At 34.8% G+C, this 24,005-nt stretch overlaps 1 protein-coding gene across 10 annotated transcripts in view; it reads right to left on the reverse strand.

Moving 5' to 3' along the window:
* The window catches only part of ZNF827 (zinc finger protein 827), a 139,744-nt gene that overhangs the window by 25,329 nt on the left and 90,410 nt on the right, over window positions 1-24,005 (reverse strand). For 9 of the 10 annotated variants that reach the window (XR_005556197.1, XM_039338993.1, XM_039338992.1 and 6 more), the window contains 3 exons: window positions 22,133-22,372; window positions 20,986-21,043; window positions 17,798-17,901 (listed from right to left, as the gene is read on the reverse strand). Coding sequence is in view for 9 of the 10 variants with exons in the window: in XM_039338993.1 (XP_039194927.1) it covers window positions 17,798-17,901; window positions 20,986-21,043; window positions 22,133-22,372 (402 nt within the window). In the remaining variant the exon portion in view is untranslated. The remainder of the gene's footprint in view (window positions 1-17,797; window positions 17,902-20,985; window positions 21,044-22,132; window positions 22,373-24,005) is intronic. The other variant, XM_039338989.1, reaches the window with a different exon arrangement.

Consider the following 24,005-nt stretch of genomic DNA (forward strand, 5'->3'; position numbering starts at 1 on the left):
AATGTTAGACAAATTATTAATTTACTAGAATACTTAGATAAGAACAACCAAGTTCCTGCAGGGCTCATATTTTTAGATGCTGAAAAAGCATTTGACCAACTGAATTGGCATTTTATGCTAAGAGTAATGGAAGAAATGAATTTTGGTGAAAACATATTACAAGCCCTTAAGGTAATATATCAAAAACAAACAGCACAACTTATTGTTAATGGAGGTTTGTCGGAGGTTTTCACAATAGAGAAAGGTACTAGACAGGGGTGTCCTTTATCGCCATTGTTGTTTGTTTTAACATTGGAAATATTATTGATTAAAATTCGAGAGTCTCAGGAAATTAAAGGAATATATGTTAATAAAAAAGAATATAAGTTGAGAGCTTTTGCGGATGACTTGGTTGTTACTTTGTCGCAACCTGACTATTCTGTAGTAAACTTATTACAGTTGATTCACCATTATGGTTTGGTCTCGGGTTTTAAGATTAATGTAAATAAGACTAAAATTTTACCTAAAAATATGTCGAGTCAGGAGAAGCAGATTTTGGTTAACTCGACGGGTTTTGAGATTGTTAATAAGGTAAAATATTTGGGGGTGATGCTGTCTGTTTCTAATGCAAAATTATTTAAAAACAATTATGAAAGGTTGTGGGTCGGGGTACAGAAAGACTTGAAGAACTGGGAAAAGCTGCAATTATCCCTCATGGGAAGAATTGCAGTGATAAAAATGAATATTCTACCCAAGTTTCTTTTTTTGTTTCAAATGTTACCAATTTTGAAAAATGAGATTAATTTAAATGAGTGGCAGAAGGGTCTCAATAAATTTATTTGGGCAGGGAAAAAACCAAGGGTTAAGTTCAAAATTATGCAAGACTTCCGTGAGAGGGGTGGACTCAAGGTACCAAATTTGAAATTATATTATGATGCGGTGGTTTTAACATTAATTAGTGACTGGGTAAATTTGACAAATTCTGAGATACTTTATCTAGAGGGATGGGATTTACTTTATGGGTGGCATGCCTATTTAATATTTAATAAAAAAATAGATTGGGCTTTTAAATCTCATATTTTAAGAATTTCTTTACTTAGGATTTGGAGAAAATATTATAAAAGTGATTTTAAAGTACCATTATGGGCTATACCTTGGCATGCGATAGAAGGAATAAAAAGAGGGGTTAAAATGGATATGGTGTCTTATAGACAGTTACTTAAATGGGATGGACAAAACTGGCAATTAAAATCACGGGAAGAATTAGCACAAGAAAATTTTACTTATTCTTGGTTCCAATATAGGCAACTACTAGATAGATGGAAGATGGATTGCAAGGTGGGTTTTCTTAGAGAAGATGAAAATCTTATTAAGCAACTGAAGGATCAAAGACAAACCCACATTAAGAGAATTTATGGGGTTTTAGTTGAATTGGACTCAGAAACGGAACTAATTAAAGATTGTATGATTAGATGGGCGCAGAACTTTGGTGAGCCAGTTTCATTGGACACCTGGGAAACTATTTGGGTGAGAAATGTCAAATTTACTCAAGCACAGAATTTAAGGGAGAATTTTTATAAAATGTTTTATAGATGGCACCTTGATCCACAAAAAATGTCTTACATGTACCCTGACGTGCAACCTAAATGCTGGAGATGTGGTTACAAGGAGGCTTCCTATTATCATATTTGGTGGTCATGCAGAGAGATAAAAGCATTTTGGATCAAAATATGGTGGAATATCCAGAGAATTTTTAGAAGGAGGGTAAAATTCACTCCGCAATTATTTTTGTTAGGTATTGTTACAGATTGTGATACAAAGGAGGTTGTATTGATGTTAAACTTGATCACAGCCGCGAGGCTGTTAGTTGGACAATATTGGAAGAAGGAATCTTTGCCTACATTGCAGGAATGGTTTTTTAAAGTAGCTTATCTGGCGGAAATGGCAAAGATTTCGGCTTTCTTAAAGCAACAAACGCAAGAGAAGTTTTTTGCTATCTGGGACAAATGGATAAAATTTATACAATTTAGATTGGGTATACAAAAATATTATATAGCCTTTTTATAAGTTTTATTTTTATATATATTATAGATATCTTTTTTATATATATAAATATAGAGTTTTTAATTTAATTTTTATTTTTTTTTTATTATTTCTTAAGCCTATATTCTGCTCTGGGAAGCTCAGGGGGGGGGGAAGGGAGGGTTTTTGGGAGGGGTGTGGGGTGGGGGTTTTTTTTTATATGTATTGTTTAATTTTTTTTTTCTCTTTTGTATATGTTGTTTTTTGTTTTGTATTGTTCTTGTTTTTTTTGTAAAATTTATAAAACTTTTAATAAAAAAAAAAAAAAAAATTAGTGGATCAGAGGAATGCTGTGGACATAATTTACTTGGACTTCAGTAAGGCATTTGATAAAGTAATCACAACCTACTACTTGACAAGATAGATAGCATCACCACCAGATGGATCCGTAGCTGGCTGACCAGCCGTAATCAGCGTGTGGTCCTCAATGGAACCGCATCTACATGAAGGGAAGTGTGTAGCGGGGTGCCCCAGGGTTCTGTTCTGGGCCCAGTACTCTTCAATATCTTCATCAATGATTTGGACGAGGGGATAGATGGGGAACACATCAAATTTGCAGATGACACCAAGCTGGCAGGAATAGCCAACACTCCAGAAGACAGGCTTAAGATACAGAAGGATCTGGACAGACTTGAACACTGGGCACTATCTAACAAAATGAAATTCAATGGTGAAAAAAGCAAGGTTCTACATTTAGGCAAGAAAAACCAAATGCACAGGTATAGCATAGGGGGTACCTTGCTTAATAGTAGTAACTGTGAGAGGGACCTCGGAGTCCTAGTGGACAATCACCTAAATATGAGCCAGCATTGTGCTGCAGCTGCCAAAAAGGCCAACACAGTGCTAGGCTGCATTAACAGAGGGATAGAATCAAGATCATGTGAAGTGTTAATACCACTTTACAATGCCTTGGTAAGGCCACACTTGGAATACTGCATCCAGTTTTGGTCACCGTGCTGTAAAAAAGACGTTGAGACTCTAGAAAGAGTACAGAGAAGAGCAACAAAGATGATTAGGGGACTGGAGGCTAAACCATATAAGGAACAGCTGCTGGAATTGGGTATGTCTAGTTTAATGAAGAGAAGGACGAAGGGGGACATGATAGCAGTATTCTAATATCTCAGGGGCTGCCACAAAGAAGAGGGAGTCAAGCTATTTTCCAAGGCGTCTGAAGGCAGGACAAGAAACAACGGGTGGAAACTAAGCAAGGAGAGAAGCAACCTAGAACTAAGGAGAACCTTCCTGACAGTTAGAACAATTAACCAGTGGAACAACCTGCCTCCAGAAGCGGTGAATGCTCCAACACTGGAAGTTTTTAAGAAGAGACTAGACAGCCATTTGTCTGAAATGGTATAGGGTTTCCTGCCTGAATAGGAGGTTGGACTAGATGACCTCCAAGGTCCCTTCCAACTTTACTACTACTACTACTACTACTACTACTACTACTACTACTATTATTATTATTATTGGAAACTCAGTTTAGGCCTTACAAATACATTTAAAATTCATAAGACAAGCATTCCTTTTCAAGTGATGGCTAATGTTCAAAGGTTCCCATAACATTTAGCAACAAGGTCTGCAGTAATCTATTCCTCCTACCTCTTTGTCTTCTATTCTGTCTGCTAATACAAGAGTGAAGGGTCCTTGGTGCTCTCTGAGCTTGGTTGTTTTCTTGCAAATGTTTCATTACCTGAACTAGGTAACATCATCAGTGGCAAGGTACTAGAATATAAACTGAGAGCAAACCCCACTCCTTAGTAACACTGATGATGTTTACCTAGTTTGGGTGATGGAACGTCTGCAAGAAAACAACCAAACTCAAGAGAGCACCAAGGACCTCTCATTTCAGCCCTGAGCTACAAGTATTCTCCTTTATTGGTATTACAACAGTCTTATATTCCCTGCCCCACTTTAATTTCAAGATGATTATTTGATGGGAAAAAAATAAGGACTTCCTTTCTTGAGCAGCACTGACTTCTGCTGGGACAGACTGTTTTGGGATAACATGTGCATGAATGCATAAGCAGTTTGGACAGCTAATATGTGTCTGAAGGATAAACGATATGCTCTCAAGTCTTATATAATTGTCAACTGAGCAAGTCCCATAAATATGGAACTGCATAAAATCACAAATAATGAGTACCTTGAGAAGGATTTTTGTTGTTATTGTCTCTGTTTACCAGCCTATTTCTACAACAACCAAATCATTCCCTGAAGTGCTTGCCTTCTCAACATCAAGGCCTACACAGTTCCAAATATAGAAAAATGCCTTTCCACAATAGTAATTTGCATGTTTTACCCCAATGTTGATAGGAAAAGCATATAAGTATTTTGCATATCCAAATAGCATCAGACTCAGTTTTAATTTGAAGCTCTTTTCTTACAGCCCCCTTTTGTTTTCTCCATTTAATTTCCTACCGCTATCAAGACATATTTGACATCCACAAAAGGCTCTCATTTCAGTTTTTGAGGAAAAAGGTTTATTGTTTCTGCAGTTCAACCTAAATGCATATTTTTGCTCATGAGATCTTAATGATTCCCAATGGTTCTGTCTTAATAATCCATATAGTTCCCAATAACTCCCATAATGCTTGTCAGTGGCCAGTATCTTGGTTTCTTTCTGATGTCCACCAGCACTGAGTACAGAATTACTGAATTGGAAGGAATCTTTTTTGTCACTGAATCCAATCACCTGATCAATGCAGCAATCAAAATTACATGTATGTAATAATTTAAATATTTAAGGTAAGGCAGCTATTTTTTTTAGTGAAAAAGAGGGTTAATCAGATATTAGCCTGCTTAAATTATGATGTGGAATTATTTCTTCACTAGTAAAGGTGTTTCATAGAAATATTTTGGTAGACACATTAAGGCTATTTCAGCTATAAAGCTGACTGGACTTGAACATAAACTTTTATTATATTCATATACTATTTTGGTTGATTCACAATTATCAATGTTCTGTGATAAAATATATGAATATTATACAACAGCTTGATAGTTGTTGGGATATTAAAATGAGATTAATTAATCAAAGTATGATTTTTCAAGGGCTGATTTATCATCCCCTTTTCCTGTCCTTAAACAATTTTTAAGTTTATAGTCAGCTAATAACTAAGTTGCTTCAAATGGTCAAGTATAAAAGTTGATACTGCATATAAGTTCATACTGTTGATGTAGGTTCATCTTACTGATATGTATTCATACCTAATGCTATCTTCCTTCGTAAGAAACAAGTCTTCCTGTTAAACTAGGAAGTAAAATATAATGCTCAAAATAGTATATGAACTTATTGAATTCCAGAGCTTTTTGTATTTTTTAACTTTAATTCTTATCTTTTTAATGAAGAAAAAAAGATAATTCAAAATCAGATTTTTTTTGTTCCCATATATTTTGTGTGACTAGTACAGAAACAACATTAAAAGGTCTAAAACAGTGGTTCTCAACCTTTTTTTTGTGGCGACCCTGGTCATAAGGACGCGCCGCGCATGCGCAGCGGTGTCCCCATGCGCGGCACGCATGTGCGGCGGCGGCCCCATGTGCAGCACAATGCGCGGTGCCGCCAGCTGGCAAAAAAATGGCGGATCGCATTGTTTGGCGACCCCCGTGAAATGGCCGTTCGACCCCAAATGGGGTCACGACCCACAGGTTGAGAACCGCCGGTTTAAAAGTTGAGTCATGGAAACTGGATTTATTTTTTTGTTGGTCTGAAACATTTTGTTAGTTATTGAGCAAGTTGGTATGGAGAATCTGTGTAGTAAACAGAGAGTCGTTGGAATGTACCAATTCCCAAAATGTTTAGGGGTCATTAAGTGTGGCTTCCCTGGTGAACCTGTGTAGTGGTCTTAATCTTACTGGGGAACAGCATAAGAAATGCCTACTCAGCATAAGAAATGCCTACTCAGATTCCTCCTAACCAACTTGCACAAATTGAAGAAACTACTTGGATAAGCAGCAAAACATTTCAACAAGAAAATAAGTTCAGTTATTGATTCAGCTTGCACCTGGATGATTGACAACCTTCACTGACAACATTTAAGGGTGGCAGCTGAATAGTATTTTGGATAGAAAAATAGTGCTTTTATGAAAATGTGTATTTATTAAAACACATTCAAGAAAGTAAATTGGGATTCTCTGCAAACAAACAGCCCAGGAATTCTGGGAGTTGAGGCCCACAAGTCATAATAGGGCCATGGTTCCCCACCCGTCCCAGGGCTAAATCACTAGTCACATATAAAGCCAAATATAACCCATCAGACATACTGTATTTGTTGCCATTCTGCTCAGTAATTTCTAATTGTGCTACTATTTTACTAAGATTAGCAAAATGATTGTGTATCTAATGCACTACAATAACATGTATTACTGTACAGGAACTATACAGGTACCTTATAAATACTTCAGCTAAGTATGATCAGATATACAGTAAGTCTATATATTTTCCCTATATTGTAATAATGGGAACACAAATAACAATTGTTATCCCTATGAAACCCAAGCTCTCTCCCAGCATTTTGTTTCACTTGCATGCATGCATGCATGTATGTCCAACCTATTGGGAAGTACTCATTTTTGTAAAAAGCCACAGCAATCTGGATAGATTATCAGTCAAAGAAAATACTGTATAAGCAAATTACTGTGTTTAATTCAAGCAAGACCTGAAAGCTAGCTTAACTGAGCAACAAACAGCTATTCAGTCATTATCATGGGCTATTTATTATAAGCCCCATCTCTTGGAAAAGCCATGGTTCATATAGCACTTGAAACAACAAAAGCTTGCCACTTGACAGGTATCCTCTGGGTGTTACCATTATCTGCTATTTGTCTTATAATAATACAAATTATCCTTAAAATGTGATTAATCATGCATCTTCCAAATTAGTCCTTCTGCAAAGTTTAAAAGGCAAATGGAAAGAAATAGCTGAAGTATGTATAAAGCATTTAACTTCTCTGAAATCAATTGTGAACCATTCTTTCAATTATTCGTTTTGAGTTCACGAGAATGGTCATTTGACTCTACAGTAACAATATATGTTTTAGCAGAGCTTTTTGAGTGCTTAATCAAATAGGCTTTAGAGAGAAAAATATGGTAATGATTATGAGAAAATATCAAGAATAAGCCAGTTCCAACAAAAGCCTTATGGTGCTAGGCACAGATTATGGAATTTTCAGGGTATAATGCATTGGTGTAATATGTGGAAATTTGCCCATTGAAATATCAAATTATGGTTTGCCTCCTTTCTCAGTGGTTACTTTCCAATGAATATTGATGGCAGGGGAGAGATTGTGACTATTTGAGATTGGTGTGAAATTGAATTCATAGATACTACTCAAAGAATAGGTGGCAGTTATTCCCAATTAGGTACCTTATAGGCTACAAAAACCATTGTTTGGGAGAGAATAATGGGAATTGTATTTAAACCTTCTGGAGTAAGATAAACTAAACAAAACCCATTATATTAGTTTCAAAGATCACAGGATCTCTTTTATTTATAACTGCTTGTAGTTTAGTCATGTTGCTGTTCTTCCAGAGTCAGAGGATTTAAGTTAGTTATGATTAACTTGACCTATTTATAAGATAGCATTCCTAACTTAACTTAGATCTGAACTCCTGTCTTTTGAGTAAAGATATGAGATAACTGGGGTCAGCTGCTTCAAAAGAAGATGTTGTAAAATGGTTCAATAACTTCTATTGCTGTTCAATATAGTTCCTCCTTGCCAAGTTGATAAGAAGAAGAAAGAACTATTTTACAAGCCTTCCCAGTTTGGTACAAGGAAAAAAAGTCAATTTTCTACTTTAGCCAGAAAATCATATATATTTCATATTACTATGAAACAGAAACCTGCTTCTCAGAAACCAAAGCAGGTTGGCAAGAGCTGAAATTATCTGGATTTATTACTGAAGTAAAAGAAGAGGAAAGAAATTACTTATCCAGCATATTGGTAATTTAGTTTAGATATATAGGAACATGAAAGTAAGATACATTTTTGAAATGAGATTGCAAGTTGTACTGGGCAAAGAAACTCAACTATTGGGCAAAGATTCAGTTTGATGACAGATCTAGGCATTACCATCAATAACCATATTATACCTCTAAAAGTTAAGTGATGGTAGACCTTGTCTCCATGCTTGTGGGTTGGTTTCTGAACGTTTCATTACCAGGCTAGGTAACATCTTCAGCAGAGTTTAGGGGAACTCTGCTGAAGATGTTACCTAGCCTGGTAATGAAACGTTCGGAAACCAACCCACAAGCTCAGAGAATGAACCTTCACTCTCATATTGTCTATATGCCTGTTCAGTTTGAAGAAATAAATTATTTGTTTGTTAAGGTGAGGTCAAATGAACTAATGGTTTACCATAGGACCAGAAATGTGGCTAGTCCTTGGAATGAAATGTTCTTCTAGCTACCAATCCTGGAGAATTCCAGGTATCATTATATATAAAAAAGAAGCAACTTCTTAGTTACAGTAAAACTTTAAAAGGCAAACAAATGTTTATATTTGACCTGGTATTTTTAAAATCTTGTTGATGTAGATATCAATGGTTAGAAATTCAAAATGCATTCATAATCCTTCCACCATTCTTGGTCTCTACAAAGCTATACCTTGCAGTACTGTAGTAATGTCAAAACTCCTCTCCCCTCAATGTATTAGCAAGTTGTTCCTGTTGTGGTTGTTGTTATTGCCATCTCACATATATGACTAGACAGCTTACAAAAAAAATTTATTGGCTGCCCATCTTACCATAGGATAACTCTGGGCGGCTTACAATTACATCTAAGTTAAAACATAAAAAGTTAAAATCAAACATTAAAACCAAAGGCACATGGGAAGGGTGGGGGCAGAAGGGGGGGGGGGAGGTGAGATCTGTTATTTCTCAATCAACCACCTCCATTGTGCTGTTCCTCCACTGGGGCCCCATGACAAAGTCATGTCTTTAGGCCCTTATGAAAAGATAGGAGGGTTGGGGCCAACCTCACATCTGGAGGCAAGATGTTCCAAAGAGCAGGAACAACAGCAGATCCTCCTCCTAGACCCCATAAACCAGAATAATCAGGTTGATGGAACCCTCCTCTGCCAGCACGAATGGTACAGACCAATCCCAGTGGAGTGGGACAGTCCCTTAAATAACCTGGACCCGTGCCATGAAGGGCTTTAAAAATGATTATCACACAGAAGCACACTGGAAGTCAAAGTTACTCTCTCTCTGATTGCAATGGCAATTTACAATTTGCCTCCACTATATTCATATGAGGAGAAGTTCTGCAGTGAGAAATAAATGTTCAGCTAAACAGGAATATGACCATTCATGATATCTGGAACCTGGAACTTGGGCTGTTTCCTATATCCCATTCCAGTCTATCTGTATTATTTGATTCAAACTGCAAAGTACTTTAATGAAACACAGCAAAATGCTTCTAGATTATTTCCCACATATTCAATGTAATTTTTGAGTGATCAAGTGCTACCCTGACATATTAAATATTTCCATTGAGTGTATGTATGTATATGTGTGTGTGAAGTGTGTGTGTGTGTGCATAGTATATATCATCCTAGTCTTTTCATGTAATATCAGATTGGTTACATAAAATTCTTTCTAGATATATAACACATATTAAAGCTACTGAAAGACTTTATTGCAATCATTAATCAGTACAAATTATTAAAGCTATTTTCAAGAACAGCTTCTCTTCTTCCAACTGTCTGTGTGCTTCTAATGTGTCTAGGCAATTTTAGGCAAGATGCCAGCCTTTTGATTCAATACATTGGAGTAAATCCAGCTGGGTTTAGTGAAGCCTTTAACTTGTGTACTTCCCTTCCCAGAGTGAAAGAGGAAACAGGAAACTTTTGCTTCTGTTTTCAACTGATTGAATTACTTCTGAATTTTATATTTCTGATGTCAAGTAATAAAACAACCCAATCCAGAAACCACAGTTAAAACTATACTGTTAAAGTGACAATAATTAAAAACTAACCACAAACCATCCATATTCAGATGTGATGCTAAACTGAAGTAGGTTAAAAATCCAAGCAAACATTTTAAATCTTTTCATGGCTTTACAAGAGGAGAGTAGAATTTTTTTTACTATTCCAGTATTTTTCTAATTCTGTGTCAATTTATGTGAAACTGGAATGAAATCAGGACCACCATCCCCCTCAACAAACAAGCAAACAAACAAACCTCAGAGGGATAGTTTTCCTATTCTCAGTTATTCTGCCATGATTTCCAGCTCTTGGGTGCAAAAAAACGTATTATAGGGGCCATTACAACCTATGTATGGCAAAGAGTACAGGAGAATCTTTTCAGGGAATGCAAAATAATCCTTCCATTTCAAGTCAGTTTCACAATACTTGTTAAAACACTTGATTTTTCTCTTGCCTTTTAAATAGAACAGCAATCTTAATTTGTCTTATCAGTTTTAAAAAAAGTAAAATAATTTTACATAAAAGGCATCTTGATGAAGTGAGCTTATGTCTTTTAATATAATCTGTTAGTTGGAAAAAGTGCCACCAGTTTTCTGATTGTTTGCCACCATAGACCAAGATGGCTCTCTTCCTACATAGTTATTCTCACAAGCCTTGTTCTTTGTTTTCGAGCATGGATTTCTATATATATATAAAACTGCCACCAACTGTGCAAATGCTTCAGATTCAAAAACAAAAAAAGGCTTCAGAGGACTCAGAAACATACATGTGGCATGTGTTTGCAATTCCTTAAACAAAATGTGTTTTAAAGGTCACCATCTTAAGTATTGCATTTGAGTGTTTGTGTCAGTGCAAATGGAAACACACTGTCATCTTTTGTGCTGCTAGAGAAGTAGTTGCTTGTAATCACGAAGCCTGTGGCAGTGTTTAATGCTAACCTAGGATTCTTTTCCTCCTTTGGCTAAATATACAGTACCTCAGCACAAACTAGCAGTATGCTTTCCTAGAAAGTAAGAGACTTATTTTTGATTTCCAAATCCACCGATCATTTCTGGTAGTTGTTAAGAATTCAATCATATGTCCAAGGCTTTCCAGTTAATATAAAATTGTAGTGAAGTTTCTGCTGACCTTTATATTTCAAAGTGAATCTGTACCTTTTTTTCCCTTATTTGATTTTTCTTAATATGTTTTGACTCTTCATTATGTTTAATTATTTTGTCTGCTTTCAGTGAAATTTATTTAGTGTTCCTAGGGGATCCCACTTCATCACAATTATATTTATAACAATATAATGCATATTTTCAGGTGCACAGGAATACAAGATACCATTCTTTTCTCTGAACAGCCACTTTATGGACTGTTTGCCTATATAGTTTGTATTATCCACTTAGTCTGACAGAATCTGATTGGGCTCTCAAGGGTTTTTCCATCATTCTAGCACTTGATTTTTCACAAAGGAGGTCCTGAATCTATTACCAAGGAAATGCATGTTTTAATTCCTTATGATTCCAATGTCAGATTGTTTTTCTATTAGTTTGAAAATGTTTATTTTATTTTATTTACATCTTTTAATCTGTTCCAATCCAATCAACCCTGAGCAGGATATGATTACCCAATTCAATAACTGAGGTTAAAAACATACAAGGTAAAATGACTGTATCTAGCCATGACTGTAAAGTTATGCTTGCTACAGATTATGGAAGTTTCAGCTCAGCAATTCTAGTAGATACCAGGTTTAGAAAGGCTGTTCCAACGGTCTGGCATTCAGAGATAAAACAATCCATGATAAAGTTACATTAACATTTTAAAATTAAAGTTATTGTTAAATCAGGATTTTAACAGTGCCTTTCAACAAGATCCCTCAAGTTTATAAGATACCACTGAACTCACGGGCCAAATCATCCCAACCAGTTCATTCTTTTTGTTTGGAATCTACTCAAATAAACTTACTTCTCTGCAATTCAGTATTCTTATTTTTGCCAGAATATTCCAGAAAATCTATGTCAGAGCTAAACTAAGCTAGAAATGTTGGCAGAATTATTTATAACACAGGCAGCCTCTTTCTTGCTATCATATAATGCCAGTATGTTTGGCATTTTATTACTATTGGCACTGTCATATGCTGTCTCATGGACTGAAAGAATATTTCCCACTTGGTTTGTAAGTGATTCATTTACTTTCTTTTCAACCTAAGTGTCATGGCTACTGTTATGGATCTTTTTACAGTATTACAATTAAAACTATCAGTTTTTTTTACTGACAGTCATGTGTGAAATGTTTTCTAAGGTGCTGGAGGCTTTTAATCATAGCTTCAGTTCTAATGTAAATTTATCTTACAAAAATAAATTGCTCAATGAAAATGTCAACTCAGCATGTTGGCATAAGCTAAAGTACTTGAGTACTCTCTCTTGACTTTTTTGGATAGCAAGGGCTGCTAAAAGAAGCTGCTTTAATTATGAAATAAGATGTCTGGCCCTGTTATCGACAGTGACAACTTTTAAAGAGCAAAAAGAATTAATGGACAATTTTTATAACAAAATATTAGAGATACTGGAGATTAGTACTGGAGAACAAAAAACGAGCCAAATAAATAAAGAACTTAAAATTGTGGAACCTGTTGTACTAGCTAATGACTGTACTTTAAAAAAAACCTGAAATCTGATTTTTGTAAATATTTCATTTTTTAAATCAACTTAACATCAATGTAAAATTTATTAGATATCATCTAATAATACTACTAATAAGAAGAAGAAGAAAGAAAGGAAGGAAGGAAGGAAGGAAAGAAAGAAAGAAAGAAAGAAAGAAAGAAAGAAAGAAAGAAAGAAAGAAAGAAAGAAAGAAAGAAAGAAAGAAAGAAAGGGAAGGCTTAATACTGGTGCTCAAGAACAAGCACTACAAACTAATGCCATGAAAGCGAAGATACAAAAATCCACTGACAATCCAAATTGCCGACTTTGCAATGACAAAGTTAAAACTGTTTCACATCTAATATGTGAGTGCAGCAAAATCGCGCAAACTGACTACAAAGCTAGACTGGACTGAGTTGCTAATTTAATCCACTGGGCATTGTATAAAAAATACGACTTGCCTGTGTCTGAAAAGTTGTGGGAACATAGGGTGGAAAAAGTTGTCGAGAATGAGAGGGTGAAGATCTTGTGGGACTTTCGAATACAGACAGATCGCCATTTGGAACACAACATGCCAGATATTGCAATTGTAGAGAACCGAAGCGTACAACTGATTGATATTGCTATACCAGACAATGCCAGAGTCGAAGAAAAAGAACTAGAAAAAATTACAAAATGTCGTGACCTGGCCATTGAAACTGCGCGATTATGGATGAAATGTCATGGGCATTGTCATGGGCACTGGGAACTATGTCCAAAAACTTTGCAAAATATTTCAAGAAACTGCAGCTTCCTGCAATAACTCCAGCAATGTTACAAAAAACTGCGCTACTCAGAACATCTTACATTTTAAGGAGGTACCTGGTTGATACCTAGGATGCTGGTAGCAACCTGTGTCAACCATTAGTGCCAGTCAATTTGAATGTTCGGTTGACTGAGGTTCATATCTAAATAATAATAACAACAACAATAAAAAAGCTGGAATGGACCTTGAAGGTCATCTAGCCCAACCACCTGCTCAGGCAGGAAACCCTATTATACCATTTCAGACAAATGGCTGTCCAGTCACTACTAAGTTTTGCTTATAATGCATGCAGGCCCTTGCCTCTGTTGAGAATGAATTATATGAATCTTCCTCAGTCTGGACTCTGCACAGAAATCCTATTTTCCTTTCTATTTTCCTCTTTCTTGAAAGAATGGGATTTAGTGATTGCTCCTCCAATCCTACTTTTTTCCCCTTTCTACATTTTCCCCAAATACAGGGTTCAATTTTTTTCAGATCAACTGAATGTTCATCCATTGGTTCTGACAGGAATTGACGACCATCTTGTCATCCAAGCATGAGTCATCAGATGAAAGTGACACTGGTGCAAAATCACCCAGCCAGCTTTCATACCTAAGGCAGGACTGGATCCCACAGTCATCTGGTTTCTAGCCTGGTGCCTAATCACTAGACCAAACTGGTTCTCTTGGCCATTAATCCTATGATCTTTGTAAATAAAGAGAAAATGCATTTCAAAGGAATCCTAATTTTGCTTATTGGCAAAATATTAGGAAAGTATGCTGGAAGGTTTTTAGCCAATGCTGATTCCCCCCCCCCCAATTTTCATGTTTGCAGCATTACAAAAGAATAAAACAAAACACAATAAACATTACAAATAATCAGGTGGAAGCCTTAACTTTACAATTCTGTTAACACTGAACTATGACTTTGTCTGATGACTATAAATTGATCTAATATTTTGCTTTGTTAGTGTATTTTGATAGGCTCACCTTATTGTATATTAACCTTCCATATTTGTAAGAAATATGAATTAAAATCAATATTAATCACTGAACTGCATTGATACTATCTAGAATAATATCTAAAGGGGTAAAAAAGGAAGATAACACCTTTGCCCCACCTGGCATCAGCAGGTGAAAGGTCTGGAAAATGCCAGGCCCATGTTGATGCAATGTTTCTTTATTTCACTGGCATGAAATCAGGACCTGACCAAGAAAGAGAAAAAATTGGGCAAAATGGCTACAAATTGATCATCTTCCTTCCCGATTTCTCAAAATAGCCTCACCTGGAGGCAACGAGTCCAGAAACTATTGCTGAACTGATAATAGATCAATGTTTGTCAATCTTGGCAGCTTTAAGATACATGGATTTCAATCCCCAGAATTCTCCATAGCTGGTTGGGAATTCTGGATGTTGAAAACCATACATCTTAAAGTTGCTAATGTTGAGAAATATTGGCCTAGAAAAATAAAATGCAGTTGCTGCCCACTATCATATTCAAATATACTTTGCTTTAGGTCCTCAAACTGAGCAGAAACAGTAGTCATGGCAAACTTTTAGATGCTGTTTTCTTTACCAAAATTTTCCATATACTGTACTGCCCAGTATCAAGATGCCATTGGGCATTTTAAATTGTATCACAAAAACTACTATACTGATCACTATTTTTCTATTCCTGCCCCTCCAGAAGGTGCATATATGAACTTTTCTAATGCCAGATTTCAGCTGCATGTGACTCTTACTGAGATATTTCTCATTTCTGACATAAAGTTGGAAGCAGAAGCGTGCAAAATGTTTTGAATTTATAATGTTCTGTTTTGAATTCAAAACAGCCATTTCAAGTTTAAACAGTTGTTTTATGTTAGAAACTGCTCTGAGTGCCTGAGCTCTATTTAAGGCATAAAACACAGAATGGCTAGGACAACCAGTTCCAAACATAATGACTGTTTCAAATTCGAAACTTTTCAGATTCAAAATGTTTTCCATTCCTCTACTTGAAGCCCTTGGGTATGCCATTTATATACTTTACTTCGTAGCCAAAGATCTAAATCTACTATTTACTTATTTATTAGCTTTGTTTATTTATTTAATTTATTTAATGTATGTCCCTGAATCATTCTGATTCTTAGAGGCTTACAACAAAATAAAAAATAATAAAAACATCTAAGAAAAACAAAAAATAAGTAAAAAAATCTATGACAAGAACAGGAGAAAAATATTATTTTAATTAAAACCTTCAGAATATCAGTGCCTAGAATACCTAAAAATTCCAAAGCAAAGCCAATAGTAAGAATAAAAGGAATAAAAAGTGAATAAAGGAAAATGGTGATGGTTACATTGGAAGAGTTCTGTATTTGCTGGCTTCCAAAAAACATTGCCTGAAGGAACCAATCTAAGTTCTAGAGCAGTGATGGCGAACATTTTAGAGACCGAATGCCCCAAAACCGGCCCCATCCCTGCTCTGCCCACCATTCCCCACCCCACCTACCCACAGGACCACTCATCGCCTCCAGGGCCCAGGCAGCCCAGCAGCGCTATGGTGGCCTCACCCTCTGCCCGCGCCCTGCAGCATCAACTGCATGATGGGGTGCGAAGGCAGAGTCTTGTCTACGCTGCCTGGCTGCCATGTCTTTGGCTGCATTGCTCTGTGTGGGCCACGCTTGGGGGCGACTCTCCTTTAGGGGGGCTGCTGGAGAGGAGGGGGTCACAGGGGAGGCAAGGCTGGGGCAACGGCACGTGTGCCCACAGAGAGGGCTCCAAGTGCCGCTTCTGGCACCTGTGCCATAGGTTCGCCACCACTGTTCTAGAGAAAGAATATTTCAAAGTATAGGCACCAAGTACGAACAATAATGCTTTCTAGTCTCCATCCCTTACCTCACAAAAATTCTAATTTATAGAAAATTGTGAAGATAGAAATAATATGCTCATTAATATAGCTCTGTTTTCCCTTAATTTTCTAATACATAATTCAGGTAGTCCTTGACTTATGACTACAATGGAGCCCAAAAATTATGTTGCTAAGTAGACATTTGTTAAGTGAGTTTTGCCCTATTTCATGACCTTTCTTGCCACAGTTGTTAAGTGAATCATTGCAGTTGTTAAGTTAGTAACAGGGTTGTTAAGTTAATCTGGCTTCTCCATTGACTTTGCTTGTCAGTAGGTTGCAAAAGGGGATCACATGACCCAGGACACTACAACCATCATAAATACGAGACAGTTATCGCCTGCCTGAATTTTGATCAAGTGACCATAGGAATAATGCAACTGTTGTAAGTGCCAAAAATGGTCATAAGTCACTTTTTTCAATAGTGTAACTTTTACCAGTCACTAAATGAATTCTCGTGAGTAAGGACTACTTGTATTTAATTTTTTAGGGAGGTTTTTCTCCTAGCTATGGCCAAACAGCCAGAAAACAATGGCTACTGTGTTTGGGTAAACTCTTTCCCACAGTCATGTATGCCTTTTGGACAAATATGAAAGGAGACTAAACCAGACTATGACTAGACTATATTTTACCCATATTTCAAAATGGAGTTAATAACAATTGCAAAAGATATTAAATCTTAATAGAATCTTAAATAGCATAGCATCCATAACACTTTATTTCTACAAAGTGGTGATCTCACACAGTTCTATACAGCAACAATAAAAGAATAAACCAAATCTTTCAGGAGCTGCAAGAGATTCTAAAGATCCATATTAGCTTGGTTAACCTTGGATGCAGAAAACACTAACAGAATGATTACGTATTTTATGGATTAAATTATCCCGGCCAATATGCCCAAGTTTTAATACAAATATGCTATTTATGCAATCTTTAATCTAAACTCTACCCCACAAGCCAATTTCTATTCTATTCTATTCTATTCTATTCTATTCTATTCTATTCTATTCTATTCTATTCTATTCTATTCTATCCTATCCTATCCTATCCTATCACTATGGCTTCATGCAATGTATGCTTAAACCAGACAATTTCTATGACAATATTGCAAGTGAGAATATATAGCAGAAAAAGCTATCCAGAGAAATAATTGCTATAGATCAGGCATGTCAAACTGCTAGCCAGCAGGCCGGATGCGTCACGCTAAAACTGCGCCCACCCCATTGCCGGCAATGGGGGAAAAAGTTGCGATACGTCGCATGTCGCAAGTTTGGCATGACTGCTATAGATCAACATTCTTCACAGTATTCTAATTAGGAATTTCTAATTAACATTCATTCTCACAGTTTTTACTGTCATTCTTCCCATGCAATTAATCATTTTTTTCCAACTCCCCAACAAATTTGAACTAATAATAATTCTTGTTAAACTAAGTAAAAACCAATACACTATTTTTATTTGACATATTATGTTTAGCACTTTTTCCACAACATTTGAAACATGGTGTTACTATACCTAGAACTGATGTTCTTCCCTGAACAGCACTCTCATTAGACAGAAGATCTTTTGAGTTGGAAGTGAATGGTGATTGTCTAAAAGTATCTTCAGAAAAAAATGGGCTGAGGAAAAATGATTTTAAAACAGAAATATATATTAATTAGTAAATAAGTCCTGTTAATGCATAACTATATCACATGGTGCATCTCTTTGAATTTTATGGTTTAGAGATATACAAGACTGAAAGCATGTTTTTGATAAACTTTCACAACAATTATTGCAAAAATCAATATTATGGACTCGTATTATCAAACTATGTCCCAATCCTAAATACTGTCAAAAATATTTTGAAAATGATTCAAAACAAGCTAACCAACTGCTAAAAAAAACCTTAATTTTGCTGGCCAAATCTCAAGATCTTTCCAATATAACTCTGGAATAAATATTATTTTCCATGGCCAATGCAGATGTTCAGAAAAGCAGTATTAGTGAATTGCACACTTTTGGTAGAGGAATTTCAGGACATAGGGCAGTTTATATGAGATTTTATAAAGCACCTCACTGCAAAGACAAACTATATATACCAGAAGCAGGTTCCAGCCAAGTTAATTCAAGTGGTCTGGATAAAGTAAAAGTCAGTGTGAAGACTGACACCTCCTCTTAATATTTTTTACATGAAGCACAATGTTTATTTCCAATATGACCTTTAGTAAACAGCTAATTTTTTGGGAAAATGTATTTGTAATTAAGGAATCTTTTGAAGTTAAGTGTTCTTGTCACAATTATTTATCTCCTCTTTGGCTGAGCCAATGCATTCTATCTGTTGTTTAAGGAAGCTATTTAGGTAGTGATAGTACTACTAGCACTCTTATAGCGTGTCTGAATTTTTATAATATGTAATAATGCTATTCCTCCCTGTCTCCCCAGCACTACCTGAATGGCTTGTTTAAATAATTAGCACCTGCCTTAATTTACTAGCTAATTTCCATATAAACAATACAAGTAATTGTTTAAAGTCATGTTCAAAAAGCCAAAGAGAGCTTTGGATGATAAATTCAAAGGAAGGAATAAAATTTTGAAAAAGACTACAATGATATTTGAATGTAAATAACTTAGGAATAATTGACTATTATCCCAAATGCATTGCACATGATTTTCAATAGATTGATTTGTTTTTTTTCCTCATGATTGTAATCTAAATACTATTTTTGAGGATCCAAGAGGTTTGATTGTAATTTTTTGAAATGAGATCTTAACCAAGTTAACAGGCCAGTCCAGAAAAATAATCTTATAGCATCACTTATTTAGCAGCTGAAAGGCAACTTGGCCCTGTTTCTATTCTGCCTTCCAAAAATTCTTCTTGGCTTCACCATCATTACTGTCCCTCTATACAGAGGTTGAGGTTGCTTACTTTTTTACTATAATGACTAATTTAAATGTAAGTCTTTTCAGAATCTCCTGAGAGCAACTTCTTAACATTGGATTAAACAAGGTAAGAAATTTGATATCATACTCAGGGTTTTTTTTGCCAAACTGAACATAAGTGAGATTTTAGGGAGAAATCATGCCAAGTTAAAATAAAAATTCCCAACAGCCACATATCCAATTTTCCTTAATTAATAGTAAACATGAAGGGAACTATGATTATTTCCTCTCTGGCAGTGATCTAAGAAGAGTTTCCCTGCTTCTGCAGCCTGGTGCAATAGGCTCATAAAAAAGAGTTCCCATTGATATAAATAAAATCTATTTTAAGACTACGAGGGTGAGGCACCATGTTTTATTTTCTTTCAAATTCAAGCTGGAGAAGATAGGTACTAAACTGCTCCTCTTACACTCAAACAGACATGAGAATAATCCACATGACATCAGTGATTAAGTAAGAAAAAGTAAAGCAATGTGTTGGTCAGCAGTTTGCCTTAAAATGATGAGGTTTCATATCCATGGTGACTGACAACAGTGAGTATAGAAAATAATCCTTTGGATGCATGGTATAAATACAATCTTATAATTTATATGCATATCAAGACTATTTCATTAATTTGCTTCATGATTGACTTGCATTTTTAATTACATCTCAAACAGAGATATATAGTATTTGTCAATAAGATTAATAAAAACAGGACATTCTATAATCCAGCCATAGTAAATCACATAGTTTCAGTAGGAAATCAAAGGGATTTAACTATATTCAATTCTTGCTAGATTGTGGACCACGCATAGTGATGTGAAGGCTTGGTTAAAAAAGGAGGACATCTTAGAAAATCTAAGACATTTTGTTTGGTTTTTTCAAAGACTGAAAAAGAAAAAAATATGAATTGTTTCCTAGTATTCTTATTGAAATCTTAACAAAACAGATAACATTTAAAAATACAAATAAAAAGATAAAATGATATAAATGAAGGATCAGAGGAAAGAGTGACTTGATAATGAGATTATCTCAGATTCAGAAAATGATATTAGTTAACAAGTTGATCCTCCCTCCTTCCCGTTAAAACTATTTTTTTTAAAAAAAAAAAGCACTTGAAGACATAATGAATATTTTTGTTTGATGTATTTTGATGTTAACAGCTCCTTCTCTTTCATATTGATTTTTTTTTGTAACTGCTGCTACTAAATAGGCAAAAATGAAGAGATGTTACTTTCTTAAGGCAGGGGTGTCAAACTGCCGGCCCATGGGCCGGACGCGTCATGACAAAACTGTGCCCACCCCATTGCTGGCAATGGGGGAAAAGCTCTGATATGTCACGCGACATCACATGACCTCGCGAGTTCGACATGTCTGCCTTAAGGTCTATACCTCTTATTTGTATCAAATATTAAAATATGTAAAAATAGATCAAATCATTATATTTGTAAATACATCTGAAACAGCTATACTTTCATTTTTTATTCATTCTGTATATTTTTATAAGGAAATTATATGTAATACATTTTATTTAAAAAACTTTATTTTATGCCTGCAAATATTTCAATTATTTCCCAAAGTTTATTTTTTTTCCAGGGGAAAAAACTATTTTCTCCCTCTTAATTATTTTAACATTACTGGAAATGTTTTATCTCTATCTGCACGAGTTTTCATTAGATACATATTATCATCTAAAATATGAAATAAAATATTTGCTGGACACCTGAGCTAAATATCTATAAAAATGATGTTACACTGAACTTTATCAAGCCTACTTTTGTTTATCATGAGTAGTACTTACCTAGTTGTAATTGTGATGGTATTATCTTTAGATTGATTGTGCTCTTTGCTCACTTTTTCTGTGGAAAAATAAATTATTATTTAAGCAAAATAAAATTAAATTTTGGTCATGAAAGTATTACCGTTTTAATAAGAAAAATGATATTTATATGGATTCATTAACCTATCTAAACATTTTCTCCAGCTTCTCATTGAAATGTTAAGTCTGTTTACATGAGTCTTACTGAGGAGTTCCACATTTCCTTTTTCAGAATAATTGGGGCCTAAATGACAGTTTCTGTGTGCTCTCTTTGGTATGCAAGAAGAATAAAGTAAGGCAAGCAAACAAGAAAAAGATATACTGAGAACGTAGCCATATATTGTATTGAGCTATAGAAAGAATGAACTCTAGAGGTAATCTATTCTAAAGCTTAGATAAACCTCTACACTGCAATTCACACAATGCAGAAAAAGTAGAAAAGGAAGCAGATGATGTCCATGCTTTCCCCCCCTATTTCTAGATAATTATTTAAATACTTTCTTAGGAAATTATTAGGGGTAAATTATCTCCTATATTTTCTTTTATGAAAATCATGGAAAAATATAGAAGTTAATTTGTAATATGCAACAGTAGCTCCTGCTATACTGCTTACAAAGGTGACTAGTCAGATGGCAACATTTGGCTAATTTTGGGTGATTTTTTGTAGGAATTAAATGGTGAAGCAAGGCTATTTTTCTAATTGAATTGTAACCATAATAACTATGTTTATTTAGAAATAGTCTTTGGTGTTCAGTAGTGCTATTCTATACATACCATGCTTTCCCCAAAATAAGACACATTGTGACTATTTTAAATATGTATAACACTTTCAAATTTGAAGTTGATACTTTATTGCACAAAAGAAAATCAGAAGTCAATGCCTTTTTTTCATTTTTTCTCTCCTTGACCTCACTTCTCTACTCCCTTTTCCCTTCCCCATCTTTTCCAATATTTACTTTGTATTTCGATTGTATCATATATTATAAACTAATAAAAGTTTGTAAATGTGAAAATATATATAACTGCAGCTTCTAGATATTAGTATAGATACTTAAAAATCAACACACAGCAAATTCAGACACGACAAATCTGGAAAAGTATAATGTGAATCTCTAGATATAATACTTACCTGACAATTGAAAAAGTAATTCTGAAGCCATTTTCACAGATATATCTTGGCTAAAGAGGTTTCTCTCCGGAACTACACGGCTTTCAGGGATCTTTTGAACCTGTTCAGTTATCTCTTGCCTGAGTAAAGTGCTGTAACTGACGTTTTGGCTAGGTGAAACAGAAGCATGGGAGTCATGAATCTCAACCTCCATTGGTTCTTCTTTAATCTTTATTGTCTGGGATTCCTTGCAACTTTCTGCTGCAAATATATAGTTCAAAAATAAAAAAAAAATGCAGACAATTAATAAATCAATGAAGAGTTTAAAAATGATACAAATTAGTTATATATTATACTGCAAGAATTAGCCAGGAATTATAAAATAAACATTTTAGTAAATTTTATGAATAGAGAAACACTAAATGAAATTAAAAAACTACTGTACCCCAATATTGATTTCTAAAATAAATAGAGATTATATTTCAGAAAGGTCTGAACCATAAATATTTAGCATAGAAAGCCATGAATTTGGGGAAAATATCATAGAAAGTTTTTCAAAGCAGGAATAATCTCAAAGATCCTAAAAGAAAAAACTACCATATATATTGACTACTTAAAGGCAAAACCCCCAGATAATTAGAAATTAAACCAGGTTAGATTCCAAAGAAAAATTATTTACTAATTTCGTTGCGTTTCATTGCAGTATATGAGTTTAATTTGTTTCAAAAACTGAAAATCTTTCACTTCCTCTTTTTTCTTTCTCTGTCTATCTTTGCATAATATGCCTTATTTATTAGTGAGAATCATCTTGTTTGTCACATGGTAGTTATATGAAAATATTTTTTTTTCAATATTTCCTCTCTTGAATTTTATGTATTTGTCTGATTAATAGAAATAAGATTTCTATACAAATGGTAGTTATACTTTATAATTATTTTGGTTCCCATTAGATTTTTCTGCACTCATTTCTACTATATTACAATCAGAATTTTAAAGATTTTGATTTCATTCTATAAAAGTACCTACTCCCCCAAATAAAACAACACTTTCCCACTTCTTGGACTGTTGTCTCTTGCAGAAAAAATACTTTAGTTATGAGTACAAATTAAATGACCACTTTTGTTGAAGTATTAGCTCTTTTTCCAGTCAAAGAGATCTCAAAGGCTGCACTTCAAGCAAACTTCACCACACTACTTATGATTTCCCTTCCCTATCACAGACACGCAAATAAAGCAATTGTCTTCTAGTTTGCCTTTAAGAAAGTATTGGATTATTTTATTCAAGATGCTTCAGTATACAGTCAATTAAAAACAACAATGAAAGAGCTCAGGAAATGAAAAAAAAAGGATGTGGAATACTGTATATGAAAAGAGGGGAAAAAAGTACTACTGAACTTCTATAGACTTCCAAACAAGAAGCTTCTTTGAGGTCATTTATTAGTGAAAACTAATTCATTGTTATTCATGGCTTTGTATTGCTAAGTCCTTCAAGGAAAGAGCGGTACTCTCATAGGAGTAATAAGTGATGCAAATGTATTATTATTTATGTTTGTAATGATTATTTTGCAGCAGTATCTTGACTGAAAATATCTCAATTGCTTTAGACACTACAGAAACAGGATGCCACTGAAGAAGTGGTACAGAATCTTCATCACCCATATAATTAATTGTGCTAAGGCTTCTTAGAGCTTTGGATCTTCTCCAGATAATAACTTATTCTTTATTATAAGCCTATAAATGGTATTAATTTTAGCCATTGGGACTGGTTCTGAAAGGAAATAGCTTCATAGATGGCTCAGTGTTTTATAGGCTTTATTGCTTTAAAGAAAAAAAATCTAATGTGGATCTGTCAAGTACAGAATAAAGTTCAACAATATTCTGATGAGGATTGCTCA

Source organism: Crotalus tigris, unplaced genomic scaffold, assembly GCF_016545835.1.
Source record: "Crotalus tigris isolate CLP2741 ecotype Arizona unplaced genomic scaffold, ASM1654583v1 scf7180000017725.2566008, whole genome shotgun sequence".
In the NCBI taxonomy this organism is placed as follows: domain Eukaryota; kingdom Metazoa; phylum Chordata; class Lepidosauria; order Squamata; family Viperidae; genus Crotalus; species Crotalus tigris.